The following is a 24,736-nucleotide window of genomic DNA, read 5'->3' on the forward strand; positions in this document are numbered from 1 at the left end:
TCTTCGGGCCTTGTGCGAGGCGGGGTGGAGAGATTGTCCTACTCAAAGATTAACAATCGTGGACGATGCAACCCAAAACCCCATTTATGTTATCTTCTCCACAAACACCAGCAAAGTTGCCCATCAACAAACACAAAACACCGGTTTGCCCCCCTTTTTTTTTTTGTGATCCAACCTTGGATCAACCTTAGATTAAAACCATCGCGCCCGCTCATGGTTTTTACGGTTGGCAGATCTATTCCGCGGAAGGGGAAGTCGAATAATCCTCAGGGCAGGGCAGGGCAGGGCAGGAAGAGCGATTTCTCAAGTGAAAAAAAAAAAAAGTATCTTTTGACTTCTTGCTCATTGCACATACATGCTCCCATAAATTTCACTGCTGTGCTTCATACTTGAGTGCAGCCACTTCCCTTCTTTGCAATCTATTACAATTGATAATACCTGGCCATGAAAATGATAGCATGATTGACTGTGTGTCTTCTTTCCAGAGCCTTTGTGTGTACGTTTCAAGGAGATACGTCCTTTCTTATCGTGCCATAGCAGCACAAAGTTATAATCTGGCAATAATCGCGACGTGTACAGTACAGATGAAATAAGATGCGGGCACTGCCCTGTGCTGCTCTCACCGTGTCCCCACATCCGTATAAGCTACAGCACTCAAAAGTTAAAGCGCACGAGGATCAAAAGCGATGCTAGATCTTGACAAGAACAAGTTGCACAGAAATGGCGGCTTCGCTTCTTTGAGGCAAGAGCAAGCATGCTCATCCTCTCCTTGCAGTAAAATCTTTTTTTTTTTTCATCTTCTTCATTACTGTCCATATATTTACATGCAACAGGATGTGTTGTTCCGAACGACAATATATATCTGTATGTTTTATTGGGAGGACAATGTTTCTGCGACGTTATATAGCGAAGTCCGGTTTGCTCATCCTTGCTACTGCTTCCATTGGTATCATAGATCCATTGTGCACCCTGTTTTTTTACTGTACACGCTCGTACAGGCGTCCATATTAATGCCCAGCCCTATGTCCATTTTGATATCCTAGCCCGAGGTCATCTTAAGCGACGGCAAAACGCTGAGCGGCGCGGTCAAAAAGGCTCGACTTCAGATCCAAGTCCTGCAAGTACGAGTGATTGGGCGCCACGCTCTGCAATTGCCTAGAATGTTGGTAAGTGGATAGTAAAACAATGACAGTATCAGCAACCCTCCAACGTTATACATGGCCCTGACCTCTGCCAAACGAACCGTTCTGATAAAACATACTGGACAAGGGCACTGATATCCTCTGTGGGTTTGCTCATCAAAGTTGACAGAACGATCAGGTTCACAATTGCGTCCGTGTTGGTGGGTTCCTTGGAAAGAGCCTCTTGCAAAATACCATGCGCCTCTGAATATTGTCCCATCTGAATATTACAAGCGGCCTCTCCGACTAGCGACTTGACCGTAGGTGATGTGCTTGAGGTGGCGATCTCCTCGTAAATGTAGTACGCATTCTGGTAACGATCGCCTCCTCCGACACGGAGACCCACCCAGGCCTCCATCAATTGAGCTAACATAGCGTCCTCAGCCCATGATTTGCAAGCCTCCACTTCCTTTTTGGCCAGATCAACGCGGTTCATTTGCAGATAGATTTGAACGACGACCGCCACACTAATATCGATACATACACAAAAAAAAAGAAAAAAAAAAAAAAAGAAGAGATTAGCGATCCATCAGTGACATCCGTTTGCTCCAGTGCAGACCACAACTCCTCGTTACCTTTCAAGATGGTTATTATGGGGCAATAGGACAGTTAATGCCTCTTCGACCAGACCTTCGGATGCCAGGACCTGTCCTACTACGACCTTGACCTCCAGCGCCGTGACTTCAGGCTGAGGATCATCGGGTGAATGAACCTGGAGCAATTCTCTCAAATGTGCTAGGGCTGCATCACGTCCTGCAGAGTCAGCCGACTGAACGGCGTCCAAGTAAACAGCCTGTGCCTTCAGTGCCTGGAGTCCTAGGCCATGGGACTCTGTGATTTCCTGTGCCACACGAGCATAGTCCTTAGTAGCGATCAGTGACCGGAAAAGAAAGAGGTCAAGCTGGTGGGCTGTTGCCTGGTTGGCGGAGGTACGGGTCTTGGACGAGGTGGTATCGGCGACGACTTGGTTGTAGTTACCTGATTGGCGATATTCAAGAAGGATAAAGCGGCAGCGAAGAAGCGTTAGTGTCGCCTCTGGTTACGAGACAAGGCAAGGAACGCTTGTCGTGAGCACAGAGTGGAGTCGCAATCTTGTTCCTGGTCAGTGAACGACTAAGATGGTGCCGTACCCGAGTAAAAAAGATTGCGGATGGCAAAGAGGGTGTTTTCGTCCATGGTGATGTTGATGGATTGTGTGTGATGAAGGAGTTGTAAAGATGTCAAGTTGCGCGATGAAGAGGTCTAGGATGATGTCGCGCTCTCAAGTTGCCAGCACATCCAAATTGCGGCTGGTGGCTTTCGTTCGAGAATCTCTTTCGGTCAAGGGGATTGCTTGCAAGCGTTTATTAACTTTATACTGAAACGGTAGATGACCGGCGGCTAGAATGTGACCTGGGCTCGGCCCTCTTGGCCCACTGCTTCATATCATATGCATGGTCACCGTCTTCATGTGCAGCTTTGATGATATTCAGCATTTCAACGAGTGGAGCCGCCTGCTCCTCATCGCCCCAGCCGTACTGCTGAAGCTGTTCCTTTGAACTCACTGTTTCTGAGACCATAGATGAGGGTGCTAAGGAGAAGATCCTAAGTTCTTTCCGCATGTTACGAACAAGACTCTTGGTCTCTCCATCGACCAAAGCGCCACTACGCTGCATTTCTCTCAGGATCTCGAGACAACCAGGCCCGTCGTGCCATGCATTCCATCGACTCTTGAGAAGCGCCTTATAGGATTCTGTACGCACCGTCCGGATAAACACTGGAAGACCTTGTCTACGGGTGTGTTCCACGAGCGCATGCCCCATAAACGGATGTAGAGATCTTGAGGGTGGGCTGTAGGTGTCCGGATTCGTTTCCTCGCCATTGTTTCCAGAACTGCTGACTTCCAAACTTGACGAGGACGCGGCCAAAATAGCTTGGGCTAGGAGACTGTCCAAGCTGACGCTAGAGGGCCTCACGACATCTGCATTCGAGGGTGATGGTGGTTGAACAAAAGGCTCGATCAGCTCGTCCACAAACTCCTTCACCTTGATGATATCTCGCTGCTTTTCCTCCAGTTCTTTCCTCATCCTGATAGCAACTTTGTTTTCCTCTCTGATCGCATTGAACAAATTGTTCTCCTGGGGCATACTTGGATCTCGTGTCATCCAGTCCTGTGGTCCGACAGTGTTCTCCATGACCTGGAAGCTCGGCGTTTTTGGTTTCCTTTCCAGATAGATCGGCTCCACGCGCTTGGAAAGGTTTTGGAGTTGTCGGCGAAGGACCTGCATGGGGTCGTCATCAGTCGATGCGTCAGAAGACTGCGAGCCCATAGAAGCAGTCGAGCTTGCCGGAAGGGTGCCAAATAGAGGCAGAGACCCTGAGTCCTCTGTTTGATCGCCTTCGACCGCATCGTCCAGCCCTGTCCGATTGAAGTTCGAGAAAAGAGACTGCATCTTCCCGCCTACACTGGTTTCCTGCGGCTCTGGCTTCTTTTGCTCGAAGAGAGAAGAAAAGAGAGCTTTGAATGCATCTCTCTCTGTGCTCTTCATCCTGGGATCCTTCCAACGATCCGTGCTGGGAGAATGCTGGCCGAGACTTGGCTTATGTGAGCGGTCTTCAGAAACTGTTGTGGATGCTGCTGCCCGATGTTCGGACAGGCTCGGAAATAGTTCGGAGGCGCCTGGTATCCTGTCCAGCATATCTTTATCTTTGTCACCACTATCTCCCTCCGTGGCCTTCTTGTCACCCAAGTCGTCCTCGTCAAACAGGAATTTCCAGGAGTCGGAGACGTTTTGGGAGTTGTTGGGTCCTGTTCCGGTAACATCTGCTGATCCTGATGTAGCTGTATCTCCATTCAGTTGTAACTTTTCGAATAATCGCTGAATCTTTCCGGTTTCAATATTCGAATCGACTTCTTCAGACTCTTTCGCGGCCAGTCTAGCAGCCTCCTCCTCCGCCTGTTTTCTCTGCTTTTCCAGAAACCTTGCCCGGATACCGACCTCAACAGAAGGCTTCAACCTAAACTTTTTGACAAAGTCCTCTTTGGTTCTCAATTCTGAATCGGTTGTGTTGGTAGCCGTTGTAGGTACCGGTGTGGGATCCGACTGCTTTTCAGACACAGTGGTATTGGTCAAGTCATCTTCCGATGCACTAGATATTGTATTGTCTGGTCCCGTCTTGTCTCCGTCTTGAAATCCTGTTGTTGATGTAGATAGGTTTCGTATGAGCCGATGGCCGGCAATATACTGCCGGACATGGGGATATTTGGCGGCTATGGCAACAACCAAGAATAAAAAGCGATCAGTTTCTGTGGTGCCCTCGCAATAGCATTTCTGTTCAAGGGCTAAACAAAACCGCACGGAAGAGAGGGTGAAGAAGAAGAAGAACAGGCATATTACCTGTCTGCCGTGAAGTCGTGTAATGAATAGTGATCCGATGCATGGTGGGGGGTCCTGTTGACACAAAGGAGACATCTTTTCGGTCTTGGAAGCTTCGGTTTGTTTATCTGCGAGGAAGTGACTGTTTATGCTTAATAGATCGTCTTGTAATTTCGCCTGCACAGCATCGTTCCAAGGATCCACAATAGGTCGTATTTTACAACCCACGCACAGACCAGGACGCCCCAGTGGACCATACCCTGGATCCGACAAAAGGGGGTAGGAGTACACGGCAACCCAGATACATGTCTACAGGGAGTATGCTTTTCTTTTTTCTTTTTTCTCTTTTCCAATTAACCTGCCTGTTCACCGTTTCTTTTGCATACAACTGGGGAAGAAGGTGTTGATTGAATGCATGATGAGTGCATTAAGTGCCATGCAGGAGTAGGGCCAGCTGCACAAAAGAAAAAAAGGGGGAAAGGGAGTTACCACATGTAATTTCAGGTACAGATGCAAGTGCAGGCACAGGCGCAGATACAGACATGGTATGGTTGATGTCAACGGCGCATCCAATACTCACCCCCGAGGCTGCAGTACCACATCTGTTGTTGCTGATCCAAGCGATCCAGGTGCAAACGGACGCAAGCCCATCTGGCCATTCGTACTCTGCCTACTACACACATGCTCACTCCTTTTCCGCTGCTGCTTCCTCTTCCGGCGGGTCTGTTGCGCGCTGTTGACGTCGTCCATTCTTTATTAAAATTGGACTCCTTTTTTTTGGTGTCACTTTTGCGTTGTCGTCCTCGTCTGTCCTCGTTAAATTGCCCAAATGTGCCTTTTGTCTTTGTCCTCCCTCCCCCCTCTTTGTCTGTTTCTTCTGCCACTACTTCCTTCAAGTCACTCTTCCTCTTCATTGCACTCGTTTATCCCAACGGGCCCTCACCGTATCCCACGAACCCGACGACCTTCTTCCTTGTCGCTCCCCACAAACGCACACCCGCCTGCACATCCATACTCGTGCTGATACCCATATTCGTCTTTGCACCCATACTCGTCTTTGCACCCATACTCGTCTTTGCATCCATACTCGTCTTTGCACCCATACTCGTTCTCACACTCACACTCGTTCTCGCACTCACATCCATACTCGTCCCCACGCGTGCACGGACATATATACCCTCCTTTGATCCTAGCGATCCTGCGAGCATGGCATTGGCAATATCCAGTCCCGTTTGGGTGGAAATCACCGATCCTGAATCCCACAACACTTTCTACGCCAACCTGGTAAAGAGGACTCTGTTTGATCAAGAGTGATTGCGTCTTGGGGACTGGGAGACTGTTGCCCTTTCATGAGACATTTTCCTTCAGGTCAAGACCTTGCCCCTGTTTTGGTGCTGACTGACCTTTCGCTCTATCCAATCATCACACTTCTAAACTCGTTATGCTTTGCTGTCGAACCACGCGACCCTCCCCCGCCATGGCTTATTCTGTCGCCCTACTGGACTTCTACGCGCACCAAAGGCCAGCGGGGAGTGCAACTGGTCCCTTCCGGAGGGAGCCACCATGTAAGGTCTATTCCCAGAGTTGTACGAGGTCCATGAGAGAATCAAGGCCCTTTCGGCTAACATTGGTATTTTCTTTGCGTCCTAACCCCACGATATTCCACGCCGCTCAAAGTCAGCACCAGAGCCCGGCGGGCGAGTGGTGGGAGCTGTTTGATGATATCCATAATCTGCCTTATTACTACAATACAAAGACCGGCCAGACTGAATGGGAGCGACCGCAGGATAGCACCCATATCATCTCCTTAACAGCAATCCAGGCAAGTATCCTTTCATTTTAGCGCGATCCAAAGTCTGTGGCTTCGTGCTTGGCCCCGTCCTTGCACTGCACCGCGCCAGGACGAACGATGGTGTTCTCCGCTTGATCGCCAAAGAACAATCGAAAATGACCGCATAATTTTTTACGTTCCGGATTTGCTTGACAATCGTATTAGAAATCCGTTATTGGCCAGCGCCTTTCCCTTCATCTCTCCACTGGTGCGGCACAGGCACAGCAGAGCCGAGCAGCCGCGAGAAGGAGCGTCGAAAGACTGCAGATCCCGTCTGCACCGGATGCAACGGCCTCCATCGTATTTCTCAGTAACGCTGGCCTTCTCTCCCCAGCCGAAACCCCGACTGAACCGTCTGCATTATGTAACGCCGCAGGACACAGAAATTCACTCAGCATCTCTGAGCAGATCGTTCTTACTCCACCGAAAGACTCCAGTAGCACAATCTCCCTTGGAATATCACGAAACCTGCCCGACCCAGAGTCAGTTTCACGGCCAGAGCTGTCACCGCCATTATCGCCCACCACTGGCTCAGGGCTGAAGGACATTAGTAACTGGAGATCAAAACCCAAACACGCCAATTCGCAACAACAACAACAATCTGGCCCTACACTCTCGACAAACTCAATCGTCTCGACCCTTCAAAAGGCGGCTTCAATGACACTCAGCAGATCTTCGTTTGCGTCAGCACAACAGATCGCCGTTCCATCTCGATCACAGTCAGGGGTGAACTCCCGCCCTAGCATTCCTCTGTCTGCCTCACATCCTCCAACCTCAGGCAGTTCTATGACGCTCAACAGCTGTGCGACCTTTAGTGGCACATCATTTCAACCTGCCCGCAAGAGTTTTCAGATTGCTGAACGAGCCAGGAAATTTGGTATCGGGGCACCGATCGTGAACGATGAAGCAGCCAGGAAGATGTCGCCAATGATAATTGAGCAGCAACAAGAGGCCCTACGCAAAATGTCGACTAGCCCGCCTCAAACCCCTCCGAAATCCTCTGTCAGAGACGGAACGCATATTGTTCAACCCTATCATCCCAGAATAGGCGGTAGCGTTTTCCCACCAGGAACACATCCCGCTCTCCCGGCAGAGTTGCAGTCGTCTATTTCCCAGTTTCGTATCGCAGGATTCGCTGAAAAGTACTTTTCAACACACAAAAAGGGGCTTTTTCGACGTAGAGTCCCCATGGAGAAGATGCTACTCCATCAGAAGAGTCCGCTCAGTCAACCTTTGATGGTTTTCGACAAACGTGGGGTTCAAAAAGACGCCCTTCGGTGCTTCAAAATTGTGCAAAAGTTGATGGGAGAGCGGAAGGGTAATGGATATGCGGGCCCAACAGGGATAGAGTTGGGTGAGACATGTGTCGATCTGTCGATCCAATCGGAGGACGACACCAAGCTGGTTCTAGAGTTGATCAAGAAAGGCCTGGACCATGGCGAACTTCGTGACGAAATATATGTGCAGCTCTGTAAGCAGCTTACAGAGAACCCAAGCAGGTTAGTGGGTCGTTTGTATGAATGCATCTGCATCCACGTAGACATGGTTTGACTGGATTATTTCTAATCGCATTCACATTGCATTTTCTACTTTCACCCTTCGATTATACGAATCTTCGCTGGGCACCAGAGAGGGCAGCATCAAGGGATGGCACCTGTTCACTATCTTGCTGATCACATTTGCGCCTTCGAAAAACTTGCACGAGTATTTGGCCTCGTTCCTTACTCAACACGCAACAACATCTCTCCATCCTATACCAGTAATGGCTCAGCATTGCCTCGACCTGTTGCGTAGGATCAGCAAAAGAGGCTCCAGGGCCAAACAATTAACTTTAATTGAAATTGCGCGAGCTCAAGAGGCGGCGTTCAGACCAAGCGTGTTTGAAGCGACACTTGAGCGGTTGATGGGACGCCAAATGGCATCAGGAGGAGAATGGGCTGCTTGGCGTGTGCCTCGACTCATGGTGTTTCTGAAGGAAAGCGTTATCAGCCTTGGAGGTCACAAGACGGAGGGTATCTTTCGCATTTCCGGTGACCTGGGATCAGTAGCAGAGCTGGTATGTGTCCTAGTTGATTTCAGTGTTTTCAACTTTGGTCGTCCTGTCTCTGTTCGCCCGCATGGCCCGTGCATAAGCACAGCCACCATTGAGCACAGGGCACAAAGACGTATATTCAAAAATCTATGGACTTCTCACAACCTTCTTTTAACTCTCTGCATATGCGTTACACTACAGAGGGCAAGGATAGAGCTCGGTAACTATGATCTTGAAGGAATCACCGATCCTCATGTTCCATGTTCACTGCTGCGGCTTTGGATCCGGGATCTCCCAGAACCCATCATCCCATATGGAATGTACCAGCAGTGCATCCAAGGAGCAGAGGATAAAGATGCAGTGGCCAGAGTAATTTCTGCTTTGCCATTGTGGCACAAGGAAATGATGATCTACTTGGTGTCATTCTTGAAGGTGACTATAGCGTTTGCACATACTCTTTTTTCATGTTTATTTTTTCCTGTATTTGTCTTTATTTATCGTGTGCTGCGTATACCATGTAGACATTTAATGATCCAACAGTCAAAGAGGCGACCAAGATGAGCCTGGCCAATCTAGCAATGGTATTCGCTCCAACGTTGCTGCAGTGCTCAAGCGACGACGCACCCATGCTCATGGGTCGTCTTCAGGCTGAGAGGGTGTTTGTGTCAACGCTGATTTCAGAAGTAGAATTCCCGGAGGAGGATTTACGGATCTTGGGAGAGATAAAGGACGATCGATAGCGAGGCATGGCCTTCGCAAGTTTTGTTGCGGACATCTTACAAAGATAGAGGCATCAAATGCAAACTGAGGCGTCTTTTTTCGTTTCGCTTCAGGCTGCAGCAATAGGAATATAGGGTGTGAGGCTATGATGGAGGTTATTCCGGCAGAACTCACAAAATAGAAGAAAACTTCCCCTTGCCACACACCCATAAAAAATCAGTAAAAGTTTAGACCCACAACCGGGTACTCTTGATTGGTCTTGGTGACTTTGATGACGATGACGGCGGCGGCGGCGGCAAAAAAAGCTTAGCCCAAATACTTCAAGTAGCGCATACAAGGTACCGGGGGATAGCTGTTCGAATATCAGGACACTCAGCTCAACAATTCGAGGGCATGATTCGCGCAAATACCAGGGGCAAGGGCGAAGCACTCAACAAGGGCAAGGGCGAAGCACTCAAACGAGGGCAAAGCTTCTTCGTTCAATTCAATTGTTCAAGTCGGAAGTGGCTTGGCGTAAACAAACCTGCCCTGTATACCTTCCCTGAGCCCTCTTGCTATGGGTGGTCCCTTCTACAAACCCGTTCACTTCCCCATCGCTCTCATCACCATCCTACAGCTCCTCCGCTCTGCTTACACGTCCACCCCGTCCCTCCTCTCCCCACTCTGCTTTACCTTAGTCTCGCCATCACCGCTCTTCCATTCCCGAAACTGCTTCTTCACATTCTCTTCATCTCTTGTCTCGCTACACCTTCTTACCCTCCGCCGAGCCATATAGCCATATTTTTCCTCATGTCCACGCCGCCGCAAAGTCCTTCTGCCAAAAGCTCGGCCAGCGCAACCTCTCCACAAGTCTTCAAGAGGAAGCTCTCGCGGACGGAGCACTCTAAACCGAACGAGTCCTGGTTTTTGATCCTCGTCAATGCCTTTAAGAGCAACTTTGAGCAGACTCTCACCTATCGTGAGTCGGAACTCTATGCATGGATCATGCAGGCATATCCTTACTACCGCCACGACATGCACACGATGCAAACAAGTGTCAAAACAACCTTATCTTCTTATGAATGCTTTCGACAAAACGGACGGAGCACATGGACGTTTATTCCAAGGCGAGCCTTGGTGCATTTGGAAAGCCTTAAATCAGAGGAGGGCCGTGGCGAAAGCGACCATTCTAGTCAAGAGGACGAGAACGAGGATGTTGACGAAGGTGAAGAGACTTTGGATCGGGACATGGGTGAGGGCAGCTCGGGGACTCGATATGCCGAACACAATCTGTACGAGGACCAACACAGCCCGTATGAGCATCGTCAGGATGGATCTGATACAAGGATACGTTATGTTGACAAACATTTGGACCTGATGGACGAGGACTCGCCCACGCTGTCCGTTGAGGAGATCCAGAGATTCAAACAAGAGCATTCAGGAGCGCAGGCGCGGAAACTGAAGCGAAAGGCCTCCGGCGGACACGCAAGTCGACCCAGGACACGATCACCACCCGTGGGTCTGCAGGATGAATGCAGTATGTCTATGGAAGCCTGGTGCAATCTCCTTGTGCAGATGTTTGAGGCATCTCCCAAGCAAAAGACGATCCGTGAAATCTTTGCATGGGTCCATGATAATTATCCCATCTACCGGAATGCTCCAGGGGACGCATGGCAGAAGGACTTAACAGCAGCTCTCGAGTCCAACCCACTCTTCAAGGCCATGGGTCGAGGAAGGTGGCAGATGGTGACCCAAGCTTCCCATCCTGTGATCGTCTTAAATGATGGCAACGCGGTATCAGGAATCGGCACAACAAGCAATCCATCCGTGAAGGCAGAAGACGACGCGACCGATAGTCCATCTGTTACAGAAGATGAGGATTGGAAGGCCATTGGATCAAAGCGTCTACTCAACTTTTCCTTCCGCCGTTATTCAATCGCAACGGACACTTTTCCTAAAAACCATTACAACTCTGGCTCGACTGTTTCCGCTAACGCCATGCACTACCCGACTTCGGGAACTGGCCCCAGTATGGCCATTGCGGCCGCATCCCTCAACCCATCCTTATCAGTGGCGGCCTCGACCAGCAATTTGCTTCCTATTGATCATCGCCCTGCAGTATACACCACCACAGGAAGACGTTTCTCTTCCTATCATCAACCAACGCCCAAGAACTCTCCGCCTCTCTTAGCGACTACCTCAGGATTGTCCATGGTTGATGAATTCGGCACGCAGCTGAAGGGCGCAATATCGGAGGAAACTGACGATGAAGAAGATCCAGCTAGGCGATATATGGCACCACTACAGAATGCCATTAACTCTGCTGTTCTTGCCCTCCAGTCACAGCACTCTCGAGCATCCTCACCAACGTCCATGCCAGTCTCATCGGCTCCTCAAACGAACAGTTCATCTCTTCAAGGCGGCCCTGCCATTGTCATATCTGAAGGAGCTTACCTCGATGATGCCACCTCGAGCAGCGCCCCAGTAGCGTACCTGCCTCTACCACAACAGGAAGAGACCAAGCATCAAAACCTTGCACCAGAAGTAGCAACGGCCTCCATCACCACCCACGACAACTCGGCTTCGAATCCACCTACCGAAAATGGCCCCCGACTGGAGCCCGAGATCGTAATACCCAATGGCGAGGATCTCGCTTCGGACCAAATGGATGCCATTCAGGCCCTAGCACTCTTATGCGGAGGAGGGGTTTAGAGTGCACGTATGATAGGAAATATCATAGCACTCCTTTGCGCTCCATTTTTTTTTCCGTCTCCTTTTACATGCACTCGCACATCGCCCTTCGCAGATACATGTCCATAGCCATTGCTTGCTCTGCTGAAATAGAAACCCGTACAGTCTGTCAAATTCACATGGAAGATTTTATTTTTATTTTATTTTTATTTTATTTTTTGCGGCAGACCTGCCATCTCTTAGAACTTCAAAGTCGAGTATTTGCGTGTTGACGATCTGGCCTGATGAGCGCCTCTGTTTCTGATGTGTCGGAGGGCCTGTAAATACGGTGTCTAGCGTGAAATCACGACGATATTTTTTTTTTTTTTTTTTTTTTTTTCAAAGTGCTCGCAAAACCATTCCCTGTTCGGTGGTAATGATATACTCGTAGAAAAAACGCCAGACAGATTCGATGTGCACCCCCCCACGCTTGGTTATTGGGATTAACCTGTTGTCCTTCGATACCTCTTTCGTATAAATAGAGGGAAACATCGACGACCCCTATACTGACTTGGAAAACGGAGGCCGCCGAGACGGGTAGGAAGAGCATGATAACCAAGTGCAAGTGTGAATAGTGTCGCGGCTACTGGACAACGGTGCCTGATAAAGTGGAGAGGAGCAGCGCATGAAGGTAGATGAAGACAGATTGCTGGGTTCAGTTTACTGGAGAGTGAAGGGGTTGTTGCGAACAGCGTGCGCAAGAGGCAAGCGAGGTAAGACTGAGAGGACCATGGGTTAGCGTGCATGTAGTACACAGGGCAGAAACAGGTGGAAGTGCTGCTGGAGATCGATGCAGGACTGGCTTGTGAGCTGATGGTGAACAAAACAAGTGGCGATGTGGGGACGGAGGAGGAAGGGGACGGAGGAGGAAGGGGGCGAGAGCGATTTTCGTATTATATGCTCACAACCAAACCATTGGTTCCTATGCCCGCGGGATGTTTGCTCCGTCCTGCGGGGATGGAATAATATGCCAGGGTGTGCTGTGCTGTGCTGCAACCACATATTTAAACACCTGCGATTGGTCGAGGACGAACGCGTCTGTCAACACCTGCACCTCTTTCGTGGGGACACGAAGGAGACCACGGAGAACATGGGCAAAGGACAGACATCATATGGCAAGAGATTGACGACCATGGCCGAGGTGGCGCAACAGACACTGGACATTTGTAACATGGAGGCACCTTCAGACCGCCTGAAGGCGATCTTCACCCATCCGCAACAGCGTCAAGAAGCTACTGAAGCAGGATGAGCGTCTTTGGATCGGCCAAAGCTCCTCAGCGTGAGGGGCACCAGTCCGAATTATCTCCCAGCTTATGCCCTATGATCGAACTTAGTGGCTTTCGATGCCAGGAGACCACCTCGGCTTGCGCTGGGGAGCCTGAAGCGCTGTCGACCAGTCATCAAGTATAACGATGCAATTGACGCATCGCAGTGGACCAGAATCTACGCTCAGTTCGAGAGCAGTGGACCAGCCATTGATCGAATACCCGGGTATTTTGCAATCCTTATCCGACAAACCATTTTTCTCTTTACTATTATATAAGGAAGACTAGAGACGTTGGTGGCACCCACAAGGCCTTCTGAGCGGCTTTTACAATCCCAAATTGCTCAAGAAATGAGGCAGGGAGAGAATCGAGGGAACACAGGCCGAGAGTGATTTTGGGGCCCCAAAGAGCGCTTAAGCTTGCGGGCGTCCCTCTGACCTCACTTCTGTTTCAGGAAAATATGAAGCAATTTAACAGTCCACTTGAGCGGCCGAGTGAAACGGCCTGGTTGTGTTCTTCACCTTCTCATCGTCCTCATCCACAACTTCACTTTCTTCATTGCCATCCCTCTCCCTCCTTCGCCATCACCCGCCCTGAGTGTATCTGCCTCCCTGGTATGGGAATGCGATGGCCTCTACTGCGTTTCATTGGCGCGACTGCTGTTCGCTAACCTGCTCTCGTCCTCCTTTCTTCTTTCTTCTTTTTTCTTTTTACGGGTTGTTCTGTAGTCTATCTACGAGGGCGCTATTACCAACTTCACTTCCGAAACCGCTGAATGGCCACGCCTTTGTCCCCGGTCCTCGCCTGTACCGAGTTTGTAGCTGCGGAGGGACGATATGAGCTGTATCAGGACATCTTCCTAGACCAAGTATTGCCGCACCCTGTCATCCCCACGCATGTCTCTTCCGTCTCTGTCAAGTACAAGGACTATTTAAGCGCCGGAGGCAGTGGCGCCAATGTGACGAGAGCACACGATAAGCAAACTAATACATACAGCATACTCTCAACCTCGGACCTCGATCGCCTCGAGGAACGTCTCAAGGATTTCAAACTTGGGGATGAAAAAGGTGGCGGGGATGAGAAAGAGTCATCAGTTGCAGGAGGAAGGGTCTTGTCAAGGAACTTCCACGGCAACCTAGTCGACTTGCCCTTGTACAATGAAGATGTCTCAAGCGAGCTCAAGAGTTCTTGCAGCGATATGATATCTCCAGCACTTTCTCAGCCGATGACCCCAGGCCCGCCTCCCCTGAAGGATTCAACACCCTCGAGTCGCCTGTCCGACCCATGCTCACAGTTCGGACTACCACCACCTATGCCGCAACAACAACAACAACAACAACAACAACAACAACAACAACAACAACAACAACAACAACAACATGGGTTCAAGAGTTTAAGTCGAGGCAACAGCTATTACTTTCAGAGTCAAGAAGACAACAGCGGTGCCAACCTGTCGTCCTCGGTCACAGGAGGCTCCTCTGCTGGGTTCTCGTCATTTTTCAACAGCAAGAAAAAGAGGTCCAAGAACAACATTACAAAAACGAACTCGACATTTGTGGCCAAGATCACAACGCACGATAACCTGGCCAAGATCCTGGCCAACCGCGTAGGCGAAGATGTGTACTTGTTCTGGAACACGGGAAGGACGTTCACTTGGAGTGACCTGGGTCAGAAACCCAATGTAAGCCGATACCCAGCTGACGTTTCGCCTTTTTATAAAGTGTTACCTGCAGAAAGCGCCAACACTTAACACCATTCTTTCTTGGTGATTAGGAACCGCTGTCACATATTTCGTTTACAAAGGCATTTCCAACCTCTCACGATGTTAATATACTCACGCGAAGCTGCGATCATCTGGATGTCATCATTGGCTTTTCAACGGGCGATATCATTTGGTTCGATCCACTCTGCAACAAGTATTATCGACTCAATAAACAGGTGCGGAGCCAACTGGACAAACATGCAATACGACATGCGTATTTCTGCGTTTGTGAAAGTCTGTACGCGACCCTCATATCTCGGCCGTTATCTTTTTTCCCGAATGGAATGTAGGCGATCATCAAGGATAGCGCAGTGACCATGATCAAGTGGATGCCCGGGTCTGAAAGCCAGTTCATGACCGCTTTCCAGGATGGATCCATCTTGATCATGGATAAGGACAGGGACGACAACACGTTTACAGTACCACACCCACCAAATGACACCCTGTAAGACCTGATTCATACTCTCGCTCTATGATCTGTGTGTGCTTAGGAAGGCTGCACGACCTTCTAATTCTGGAGCTAATCTACATTAGATTTCACGTAACACGACCAAAGCATGGAAAGCACAATCCCATCAGCCATTGGCAGGTGTCCAAGAAGCCAATCACAGCTTTTGCATTCTCGCCCGATCTCCAGCATGTCGCAGTTGTGTCTATGGATGGCTGCCTAAGAATAATCGATTTCAGGAGCGAAAGACTCTTAGATACCTTCTCTGCCTATTTTGGAGCCTTGAACTGTGTGTGCTGGAGCCCTGACGGCAAATATGTCCTGGTAAGAGCCCATTTGCGTTCTGTTTTCTCATATGGTCGTAATGTCGACATTTATTTACCTGTAATCAACCTTGTGTACTCTAGACTGGCGGTCAGGACGATCTGGTGACTATTTGGTCTTTCAAGGACCAAAGAATTGTCGCACGATGCCAGGGACACCAATCGTACGTGACAGGAGTGGCCTTTGATCCATGGAGGTGTGATGAGCGCAACTACCGTTTCGGGAGTGTAGGCGAGGATGCGAAACTGCTTCTTTGGGATTTCAGTGTGGGTGCTCTGCATAAACCCAAGGCAGTGGTGAGTGCCAAATTCCACAACCCGTTCGTTCTCCCATAATATAATTCGAGATTCGAGATTCGAGATTCGAGGATGCGTCCTAATTCAAATACTCTCAATATGATAGGCGGCGGCTCAAAGGCGCGGCAGCAACGCTACTGTATCAGGCATGGCGTCCGGAGGAGGCGCCAGTGGGTATAAGCCAGGACATGCCAGTAAGGGTAGTATCAGCAGCTTGAAGGGGAATGGCGGCCACAGCTTGTTTTCGGGACACCACGCGAATAAGTTGTCCACTTCGCAGGCGTCGCATCCAACGCCTGCAGCGAACCATCATCATCATCATCACCATCATTTTCATCACCGTGCGCCTCCAGTCATTGCAGAGGAAAGTGCTCAAGACCACGCAAGCGATGGAAGCGATGAGACCTCCTCGGTCTTGCCTTCACCCCGAGACGTCTACGGCACCCATGCTAGTGCCGGCGTCGCCCCATCACCATTCCAGTATCCGGTTCGGGCGGGAGAAGTCCCTGTAGTAGATGAAAGTTCCTCATCAAGTTCGTCCGTCTACTCTGCGACGCTGGTCTCAGAGGTTGGTCGTGGTCGGGCGCACTCAACTAGTACTGCGGCTGGAACTTCGAGCGGGGTCAACGCGGATGAAACAGCCGATACGGGCTCTTCGAATGCCATTTACAGGAAAACCGCCCATGCTCGGACGTTGCCTCATCTCCACCTACACAAGCCTCACTTTCAGGGCTCAGATAACCAGGACAGCCACCACCATCACCACCATAATAACAGCCATAACCAGAATCATGGACAAGGACTCTCGCATAATAACGGGGACTTTCAGGTCGTTCGACCACCCGAACCACGATCTCACGTCGCGATGCTGCAGCCTTTGATGGCAAAAGTGATTCATCAGGAACCGTTGGCAAGTATAATTTTCAAGGAGGACGCGATCATGACGAGTGACCGGAGAGGACACATCAAGGTGTGGAAGCGGCCACCTCCGCTGCGATAGAAGCGGCTTTAGAGCCAGCATCTTTTCAAATATTAAATCGTATGTAATAATGGTCATATACCACTCACTACTTGCAATCTTAATATGGGCACAATCGGGATATGGATCAGGGATGATGTGTTAGTATCAAATATCGGAAGCTGGAGAGCTAATTAAAAGGTACGCGGCTTCCCTCTGCAATGTAGCAATGTGAGGAGAAATGGCCCCGCACCCTAGCGCACTTGAACACAAGCATGCGATGGGCATGACCTGCATGATAGGCGTCGCGTACTGCGTGTTAAACCTTAGTAGTAGCAACTCCAGCTATACCCGGGCATTCTATAGATCATATCACGCCATTTTCCCACTGTTACTCGTTCTGGCCCTTTGCGCTGCTTATTGAATATGAAAGCATGCTGTCGTTTCCCATTTCTTCATCAAGAGTCAAATCCCCTGCATACATTGTACTTGCCTCTTCACGTATCCCGGTAATGAGGATCTACAGGTCGCAGTTCTCAGAGATTCGCGTCCCTTCCTCCAATGCCTTCCCGTTTGTAACATCCAATCCAAGCAACACGCCCAACTCCTCTCCTATCCTCGCCGACGTGCTTACCCACAGGGCCACTATATTTGGAGAACGGAAGCAGGATACTCGACGGTATGCAACAGGCCTTCAGTCCATCGAGGACAAACAGGGGGATGGTATTGCACTTTTCTCGTTTAATCAAGTCGATTATTTCATCCCCATGTTTGCGGCCTTCCTTTTTCGGCGCCATTGCTACGACCGTGAACGCAAGATATACTGCGGATGAGCTAGTCTACCAGCTGTGTAACTCACACGCAAGCGTTCTTGTTGCTCATCCAAGCATTCTGGACGTAACGATCGTCGAGCGCCAAGGATGTTGAATTGTCTGAAGATCGCAATTACTTATATGGCAGTCAGGTTGTCCGCGGATTTCGCCCGTACATGTCGCTGATACCTCCAAAGTCGGTGCCGGAGGACCCACTAGCCATGGTGATTGATCGGGATAGAAAGATTGCTGAAGAGAAGACGGCTTTGATTTGCTATTCAAGTGGGACGACAGGCCGGAGTAAAGATGTGGAGCTCTCGTATACGAATGGTTGCGTGAATGCTCTACAGTTCTCGGCATTGGATGGTCCGATCCCCCACCCGCATGAAAATACTGCGTTGTGCGCCATTCCGTTATTCCGCTCATAAGTTCACATATGAATGGAACTGAACGTCGCTATGGACGTGGAAGGGTCATTTAACGCATGCTGTTCTGCCGACTAATTGCGGTCTTCAAATTCACATAATATGCGGCATATATCATCTAAGAAGCGAGGAGCAGATTTATGTTAATAATAATAAAAAAGTAAGAAGCGAGGAGCACATCGTCGAAGCATAGTCAAAGAAGAGTCGTTTGATCGGGTATATTAACGATCTGTTGTCGTGTTGGTATTCTAGGGCATTCCGAATATCATCCTCCTAAACTACACTCCAGCTTCGTTCCTCGAGGCTATCCAGGATTTCAAAGGTAGGTTGATCGATATGTCGATCTATATTATTGTGGCTCTTCAAGTTAAATCGTTGAATCTCGTTCCTCATCAAGTGCCCTCGTCACTCCTACGACCTCTTCCAAGTCCGCCAGTTCACCTCGAGGGGCCATGCATTGCTCCGTAGAACTACGGAGGTAGCTTGCAAGAGCTTGTCGTGCCACTAGGGCCCAATAAAAGACCTTCCTCAGGTTCCTTTGTGCGGTAAGGAAATGTTACTTCCGCACACGTAGCCCCTGCGCTAAGCAACCCTTCAACTGAACGATTCCTTGTTGAGTCAATGCCAATGCTTTGTCGCCAATTGCTTATCGCCGAAGGTTAGTTAGTCCCTTTTCTTGAGAAAGACCGCCGTCCAAGTGAAGAACAGAACTGGCAGGGGTCACCAGCTTCTTCAGCTCCCTCTCGACGATCGGATGCGCAATTTCCATGACGCAAGATGTGTAGGCATACTAAATAGTAAGGAAAACTGTCCCAAGGACGCCTACTCGAAAACAGTAGGCGGTCGAGAATTGGACTGGGGATGTCGGATTGCCGATGGCGCACAGTGGCCTCGTACCCTTTCCGTTTTCAGAAAAGGGCACAGGTCTTCAATACCCTCGGCGAAGCTGTGAGGAATCGAAGTTGTCAGGGTAAGGGTGTTATGAGGAAGGAAATAGGATGAAGAGTGAAGGGTGATATTGGAAGAGAAGATTGGGGTGTGAAGGACGATATTGGAAGAGTGTACGTAGGAAAAAAATAAAATCGCTCCATTTATAATTCCATCTCTGAACAGCTATCGTGGACTCATTAAAAACCAAGGATATCATTCATTTCTGCCCCACTTAACTCTGCTACTCCATACGACTCCACGAGACATGGCCTCATCCTACCTTTTTGCAAGGTTTTTTACACTCCATAAACTTTTCAGTCGTTCTGGGAGTAGTAGCGCCTAGCATATCAGTGGATTCATTTCTCCGAGAAGCACTCTCGGACGTTTTACTGTGGAGACCCCCCCTTTGATGGGAGCTTGCACCAACACGACCGGCGGCCCACTTCTTTACGACTGCTCCATCAAATACGCGTGTAAACACTCAGGGCGTGAAAAAAAAAACGCTGTCAATTGCTCGGAACTCAGTGCATCAAGGTTGCTTTACTTGTATTAGAATCCAGAAGTTGCGTGCCGAAGATAGGGTGCGGATAGAGTACTACTGGAAACACTCACACGCGACAAACCTACCCGCCCTAGCGGTATATTTTCTGAGCCCGAATAAGTGTAACTGGGCCAGGAAAATGGCCAAAGAGGGTAAATATCGGCATTCCATCATGAAGAAGCTTACACCTTCCACTGAACAGCTCGCGCGAGTACGGTTATCCTTTTTTTTTATTGTCAGGCGCAAGCCTGTGCTCTATTCAGCTAGCACCTTCGTACTCCAGCTGGAATCCAGTAACGGAACTGCATCTCTAGACCTTCGTACCACACATGAGAATATCCGTAAATGCATGTATCGGCACAAGACAACCATCCTGAGGAAGCATGTTGATGTTATCTAGAGCGTACATCTTTGGGTGGAGACCATCCGCTCTGAAGGTGGCATGGCTATATTTGATGATAATGTGGGCGAAAACGATAGGCAACATTTCATGGTTGCATGTTGTATCTATGATCTATTCATGATGCGGCTCATTCGACACAACAATTGTGTCGTGTGTATGGATTCGACACACAAAGTTGTCAAGAACATGTATCGCCCACCGGATGGCAATTCTTCGTGATTCCCTTCCGCGTACTTGTTCACTCTTCTTGTAAAGGACATCTATTTGCAAAAAGGTATGTCTATTGGGTACATGATCTACAGCACGGAATCACAGTATGTCAATCGTCCATGTTGTTTCAAGGTATTGCTCCTGGATTGTAGGCATGATATTTAACACCGACCTAAGTGGCTTGATTGGCTGAAGACCAAATGCGGCCTGAGATTAGAGAAGATAAACAGTGCACAGACCATTCAAGTCGTGTTCCCACACTTTAACATTGCCGTGATTTTGCATATGCATTCATTAATGTGGCTGTTGTTTTCTGCATATATGGTGGCAAGACATACTCAGACCTGTACCTCGTGCTGTGGTTTGCCACCATCAGGGTTCAGATCTTGGCCCTCTCACACGCTTTTCACATCACTATAAAAACACTCGCTTTTCGCATCCACTCAGTCATCTCTCCTTCACTCCTTCACCCGCTCACTCCATCACACTCAGCTGCACGTCGACCATGCCCGACCACCAGAAACTATTCTGTCTTGTCAGCGGAGATTCCGTCTCAAGTGCATTCTCGGTCAAGGTCGAGAAGGCCCCCGAATTGGACGACATCGATGCGAACGAACTCACGCTCTGGCGCGTCTCGATCCCAGTAGTTGCTGGCAAGAATGTTTTTCTTGACAAGATTATTTCCAAAGAAGAGCTCCTCCCAACAACTCGCCTTTCCAAGATATTCCCCAGGGACCTGCCTGAGGGAACAATCCACATCATTGCCCAACATCCCCAGCCTGGTAAGTATTCACTCGTGCTGTTCGCGTTAGTGCTGGAATCGGGTCTGTTTCTTTTTCTGTGCTTATTTGACCTCATTGTCTCTTGCATTCTATCGTGCTGTTACATTAACTGTTCCTATCCATGTTCCCACCCATCCCTCAGAGTTCTCCGCTCGCGCCGCTTCACCTCTTGGTCCTCCCATTTCTTGTAAGTGCGCCAGCTGGCGATGGTTACCAAATGATGGTGCATACTGCAGCAGGACAATGCTAAACGTGTTTACTCCTTTGTTGCCATTCAAATAGTCGAGAAATGGCAAGAACTTATTGAAAAGACTGAAGGCGACTTCTTTGCTCCTGACTCGGCCAATTACACGAGCCTCGTCCGATTCCTGAAAGCCGACCAGATGATTCCATCAACCGAAGGATCACTTGGGGGTCTGCCATTTGTTGCTCCCCGCGCGGGTTTGCAGAACGACCGACCGAGTCTGTTGTTCCTTAACTTGCCAGAATCGTCCGAGCCTCAGGACCCTCTTATCACTGCCGACAAGGCGCTTGAGACGATTCATGGACGAGCTATTCCTTTCAAGGCCTTTTTTGGTGTTTCCGGATGTGGAAAAACGAGAACAGCTATCGAGATGCTCTGCAAGCAATGGGGCTTTTATTTCAGCGGAAGCCGCACAGACTTTGGCCCCGGTGACCTCTTCAAACTTCTTGAGCTGATCCAAACCGGGAATCGATACCGAACTTGCGACATGGAGAGTGACAATCATGTTCGCGTTCTGGCGCTGGTCCTTATCCTCGCGCATCTCATGATCTTGCGCTACTGCCTCGACATCTCGGAAGGCGAGAATGTCAGATTTACGTGCAAGCGATGGATGCTATTGCAAGTCTGCTCTCACTCAATGGACATTGGCGACGTCTTTACCAGTCTATTTGAACTGATTGCCAGTCATATCCGCAGTCATTATGTCGACCATGTATTCGTGGCGATGTTGGTTCGTGAATGATTCTTTGGGCTACGCCAGCGTCTTCTGAATTGCACACCAAACAAGACTTTCCGCGACTACAAGATTCTAATTGTTGTTGACGAAGCTCAAGGACTCAGCAATTGGGTTTTTGGAACCTACTCGGGACACGCATCTCCGGAATATGCGCCAAAGCGCACCGCCTTCTCCGCACAAGAAGACTACAGGCGACCGGTCCTCTCTCCTTTTATCCACGGATTGTACCAAACTGCCTCGGACCGGGGTCATATTTGCGTGATACTTTGTGAGACTGGCCTCAGCGTAATTGATATGGAGTGGCTCGATAGCGCAGGTTCTATCCTCAAAGACTATATGGATCAGCTCAGACCATTTACCGATTTCATAGGTTGGGAATCACTCGAACAGGTACGGGATTATCGTGGTCTTGTGCGTAGCGCGTTACCGAGCCAGGAAGCCAGGATCGTCTTCGACGCGCAAGTGCCGGAAGCATCAATACAGGAGCTCTTTGACGGCTTTCGTGGACGGTTTCGACCAATCGTTTCCACTATTGAGCGCATGATCATGCTCAAGCCTGGCATCAGCGGAATCGATTGGAAATCGGCGATCAAAGAAACAAAGGATACGTTAACATCAACAGAACTCCATTATTACTACAAAGGAAATATTGCCTACGACATATCGCGAATGGTCAAAAGAGTTCACAAATTCGAGTCGCGATACGCAGAATATCAGAATATACGGTCCATCCTCCAGCTCTTTGTGTTAGAACACTATCTGCATGGGCGTCCCGTACTTATCAACAAGGAAGAGGCGCCGCTGATAGAAGCTTCTGTCGGGAGAATCCTGCATTTTGGCGAAGAAACAGCGACGGTTCTAGATGAACCATTTGCATTGCGTGCTGCCGTGAACTATTTCTGCAAGGAGAACCCTGACTTTCACAGTGCGATCTGCACTCTGTTCCGTTCGGCACCAAACGCATCCGTCTATGGGTACACATGGGAGATGGCAGTGCAACCTAGCCTGGTCGACGTTTTCCACGACAAGGTCCTGTCCAAAACAGCTTTAGTTGCAAAGCTGAAGTCCTACGATGACCTTCTGGATCACACAGCCAAGATTGTTGGAAATGATGATGTACTTACACTTGGGATCGACTATAGAAGTATGTCGCTAGAAGAGTTTCTGGCGGCTAATGTCGAGAATGGTCCACTCAAAGATGGGAAGCCGGTTCCGCCGTTTTACCATCCTGCCGAGATACCCTCAGGACCCGACATTGTGTTTGTTCTCCATTTCGACAACCATGGCTATTGTCCTGTGTTTATTCAGTTGAAGATGCGGACTTCCATGAACAAACCACAAACCCAGAGTGCGTTTACAATGGTCAAGGCCGATGCGGTTCAAGGTCATCTCGGAGAGGCCATGCTCCAAAGGTTTTGTACTGTTTCTCCTAAACGGTTCCTCAGAATTGTTATTGCTTAGCCAGCTGAGCTGAGAGGCGTCGAGGACTTATTTCCCTCGGGTAGACAAAGCGAACGAATTCGCGCGGCGCAAGGAGAGCAACCCCCCGAGTGCATTCTGCTCGGGATCGACAAGAACAACATACACAGCCTCTTCCCAAAACGCCACATGGATGCACTGGATCGCCTAAGTGGCATTAAGCGAGAACTGAACCGAGACAGTGATGATCTGGCGGACCAGCGAGCAGCGAAACAACGTCGGTATGAGGACGACGAATCCCATATGGACTGTTACTAAGGTTGCCCTTGTTTCTCAACTTGCTCTACGATCTTCCCAATTACCTATACGTTCGTCCCAGCAGTGGCATTCTTTACCATGTCCCTTCCACGCTTCAAACCCCTTTATGCTGCATTCATATGGCCTCATGAAGGCTTGGCAGCCTTTTGGCTCGCAATCAATAAACTCTGGCTATCCAATCGCCGTTTGATGAAACAGGCTTACAGTCGCATTAGTGGCGCTTTTACAACAGGTTGTCAAGCTCTGGACAGGCAAGCAAGTAAGGGATGGAGGAACAAGAGCGAGTACAAGGCAAGAAGGTATTTTATTGCAGACTGGGGTTTGACTAGGGCAACTAGCTACCTTTTATACATGAATAAAGCATGACTCGGAATCCCAGCTCGGTAGTTTATATCCTATACAGTAACTCCGGGAATTGAGTCAATGTTTCCTACTGTTGCAGTATTTAGGCTATTGCGCTTCACAGCCGCCTCCAATCACCTCCATATTTAATATGGTAATGGGCTAGCATCCCAGGCATCAGATATTAAAGTTTGAATTCCGTCTGGTACCTTCCTAAAAAGGAAATTAAGATCCTGCTGGACACCCCCATTGACTCAATTTCCGGCCATGCATTCCGAAAATTGGAATTCCGTGATTTCTTGTACTAAGGACTCTCAGAACCTATTTGACTATCAGTAGAGGTACTATGATGCATCCCTGCAGTGACTCTGAGTCCATAGTTTTCTGATAAATGCCACCATGGGTGGTTTTGTTTACATGTGATTAGTACAGGAACCAAACCATATGTTAGGTAATTGTCCAGGCAGCATTCTAATCTTATTTCTGAATTCGGCAAGTTGGAACAGCTTTGCAGGAGAATGGTATTTTGTAGTTAAATCCAGCGTTGTTGGAAATGGCTGTACATGTATTTGACAATCCATGGGAAATGCGGCAATTTCATAATACAATTTGAGTTTTGCTCGATTACCAGTGCAAAACTATTAGTGTCTATGCCCTTTTCACCTTGATCTCATGCACACACATATTATGGA

The 24,736-nt window shown here is 49.1% G+C and overlaps 6 protein-coding genes across 6 annotated transcripts; 3 read left to right on the plus strand and 3 right to left on the minus strand.

Annotated features, from left to right (window-relative positions):
- Positions 1–843: 843 nt before the first annotated feature.
- Positions 844–2,413, minus strand: BC939DRAFT_437937 (coatomer epsilon subunit-domain-containing protein). Its single transcript, XM_051553763.1, has 4 exons — positions 2,312–2,413; positions 1,757–2,159; positions 1,262–1,648; positions 844–1,155 (listed from the first exon to the last, which is right to left on the minus strand). The coding sequence occupies exons 1-4, from the start codon at positions 2,355–2,357 to the stop codon at positions 1,056–1,058; spliced, it is 936 nt and encodes a 311-aa protein (XP_051416696.1). The 5' UTR covers positions 2,358–2,413; the 3' UTR covers positions 844–1,055.
- Positions 2,414–2,511: 98 nt separating this feature from the next.
- BC939DRAFT_525260 (uncharacterized protein) lies at positions 2,512–4,640 on the minus strand. The gene is made up of 2 exons (XM_051561303.1): positions 4,559–4,640; positions 2,512–4,431 (listed from the first exon to the last, which is right to left on the minus strand). Exons 1-2 carry the CDS (start codon positions 4,599–4,601, stop codon positions 2,534–2,536), a joined length of 1,941 nt encoding a protein of 646 aa, XP_051416697.1. The 5' UTR covers positions 4,602–4,640; the 3' UTR covers positions 2,512–2,533.
- Positions 4,641–5,338: 698 nt separating this feature from the next.
- On the plus strand, positions 5,339–9,588 carry BC939DRAFT_437941 (uncharacterized protein). The gene is made up of 7 exons (XM_051553764.1): positions 5,339–5,821; positions 6,059–6,102; positions 6,215–6,359; positions 6,534–7,867; positions 7,998–8,424; positions 8,602–8,832; positions 8,922–9,588. Exons 1-7 carry the CDS (start codon positions 5,744–5,746, stop codon positions 9,138–9,140), a joined length of 2,478 nt encoding a protein of 825 aa, XP_051416698.1. The 5' UTR covers positions 5,339–5,743; the 3' UTR covers positions 9,141–9,588.
- Positions 9,589–9,659: 71 nt separating this feature from the next.
- On the plus strand, positions 9,660–11,974 carry BC939DRAFT_437943 (uncharacterized protein). The gene has a single exon (XM_051553765.1). It carries the CDS (start codon positions 9,910–9,912, stop codon positions 11,809–11,811), a length of 1,902 nt encoding a protein of 633 aa, XP_051416699.1. The 5' UTR covers positions 9,660–9,909; the 3' UTR covers positions 11,812–11,974.
- A 174-nt stretch (positions 11,975–12,148) lies between these two features.
- Positions 12,149–12,679, minus strand: BC939DRAFT_437944 (uncharacterized protein). Its single transcript, XM_051553766.1, has one exon. The coding sequence runs from the start codon at positions 12,573–12,575 to the stop codon at positions 12,273–12,275; it is 303 nt and encodes a 100-aa protein (XP_051416700.1). The 5' UTR covers positions 12,576–12,679; the 3' UTR covers positions 12,149–12,272.
- Positions 12,680–13,536: 857 nt separating this feature from the next.
- On the plus strand, positions 13,537–16,988 carry BC939DRAFT_437945 (WD40-repeat-containing domain protein). Its single transcript, XM_051553767.1, has 7 exons — positions 13,537–13,708; positions 13,823–14,775; positions 14,868–15,032; positions 15,147–15,301; positions 15,391–15,628; positions 15,712–15,924; positions 16,031–16,988. The coding sequence occupies exons 2-7, from the start codon at positions 13,870–13,872 to the stop codon at positions 16,922–16,924; spliced, it is 2,571 nt and encodes an 856-aa protein (XP_051416701.1). The 5' UTR covers positions 13,537–13,708; positions 13,823–13,869; the 3' UTR covers positions 16,925–16,988.
- The last annotated feature ends 7,748 nt before the right edge of the window (positions 16,989–24,736 follow it).

The sequence above is a fragment of the Gamsiella multidivaricata genome (assembly GCF_025024155.1).
Source record: "Gamsiella multidivaricata strain RSA 2152 chromosome Unknown BC939scaffold_5, whole genome shotgun sequence".
Lineage (NCBI taxonomy): Eukaryota > Fungi > Mortierellomycota > Mortierellomycetes > Mortierellales > Mortierellaceae > Gamsiella > Gamsiella multidivaricata.

What these genes read in the sequence shown, in the direction of transcription:
- BC939DRAFT_437943 (XM_051553765.1), top strand. Translation starts at nt 9,910, where the DNA reads ATGTCCACGCCGCCGCAAAGTCCTTCTGCCAAAAGCTCGGCCAGCGCA.
- BC939DRAFT_437937 (XM_051553763.1), bottom strand. Translation starts at nt 2,357, where the DNA reads ATGGACGAAAACACCCTCTTTGCCATCCGCAATCTTTTTTACTCGG. An exon ending in CATAATAACCATCTTGAAAG is followed by an intron (nt 1,649 to 1,756) that starts GTAACGAGGAGT and finishes TATCGATATTAG; the next exon opens with TGTGGCGGTCGTCGTTCAAA. An exon ending in GATATCAGTGCCCTTGTCCA is followed by an intron (nt 1,156 to 1,261) that starts GTATGTTTTATC and finishes CCAACATTCTAG; the next exon opens with GCAATTGCAGAGCGTGGCGC.
- BC939DRAFT_525260 (XM_051561303.1), bottom strand. Translation starts at nt 4,601, where the DNA reads ATGCATCGGATCACTATTCATTACACGACTTCACGGCAGACAG. An exon ending in CACGACTTCACGGCAGACAG is followed by an intron (nt 4,432 to 4,558) that starts GTAATATGCCTG and finishes TTGTTGCCATAG; the next exon opens with CCGCCAAATATCCCCATGTC.
- BC939DRAFT_437944 (XM_051553766.1), bottom strand. Translation starts at nt 12,575, where the DNA reads ATGCACGCTAACCCATGGTCCTCTCAGTCTTACCTCGCTTGCCTCTTG.
- BC939DRAFT_437941 (XM_051553764.1), top strand. Translation starts at nt 5,744, where the DNA reads ATGGCATTGGCAATATCCAGTCCCGTTTGGGTGGAAATCACCGATCCT. An exon ending in ACACTTTCTACGCCAACCTG is followed by an intron (nt 5,822 to 6,058) that starts GTAAAGAGGACT and finishes CGCGCACCAAAG; the next exon opens with GCCAGCGGGGAGTGCAACTG. An exon ending in TCTCCTTAACAGCAATCCAG is followed by an intron (nt 6,360 to 6,533) that starts GCAAGTATCCTT and finishes CAATCGTATTAG; the next exon opens with AAATCCGTTATTGGCCAGCG.
- BC939DRAFT_437945 (XM_051553767.1), top strand. Translation starts at nt 13,870, where the DNA reads ATGGCCACGCCTTTGTCCCCGGTCCTCGCCTGTACCGAGTTTGTAGCT. An exon ending in ACCTGGGTCAGAAACCCAAT is followed by an intron (nt 14,776 to 14,867) that starts GTAAGCCGATAC and finishes CTTGGTGATTAG; the next exon opens with GAACCGCTGTCACATATTTC. An exon ending in TGCATAAACCCAAGGCAGTG is followed by an intron (nt 15,925 to 16,030) that starts GTGAGTGCCAAA and finishes TCAATATGATAG; the next exon opens with GCGGCGGCTCAAAGGCGCGG.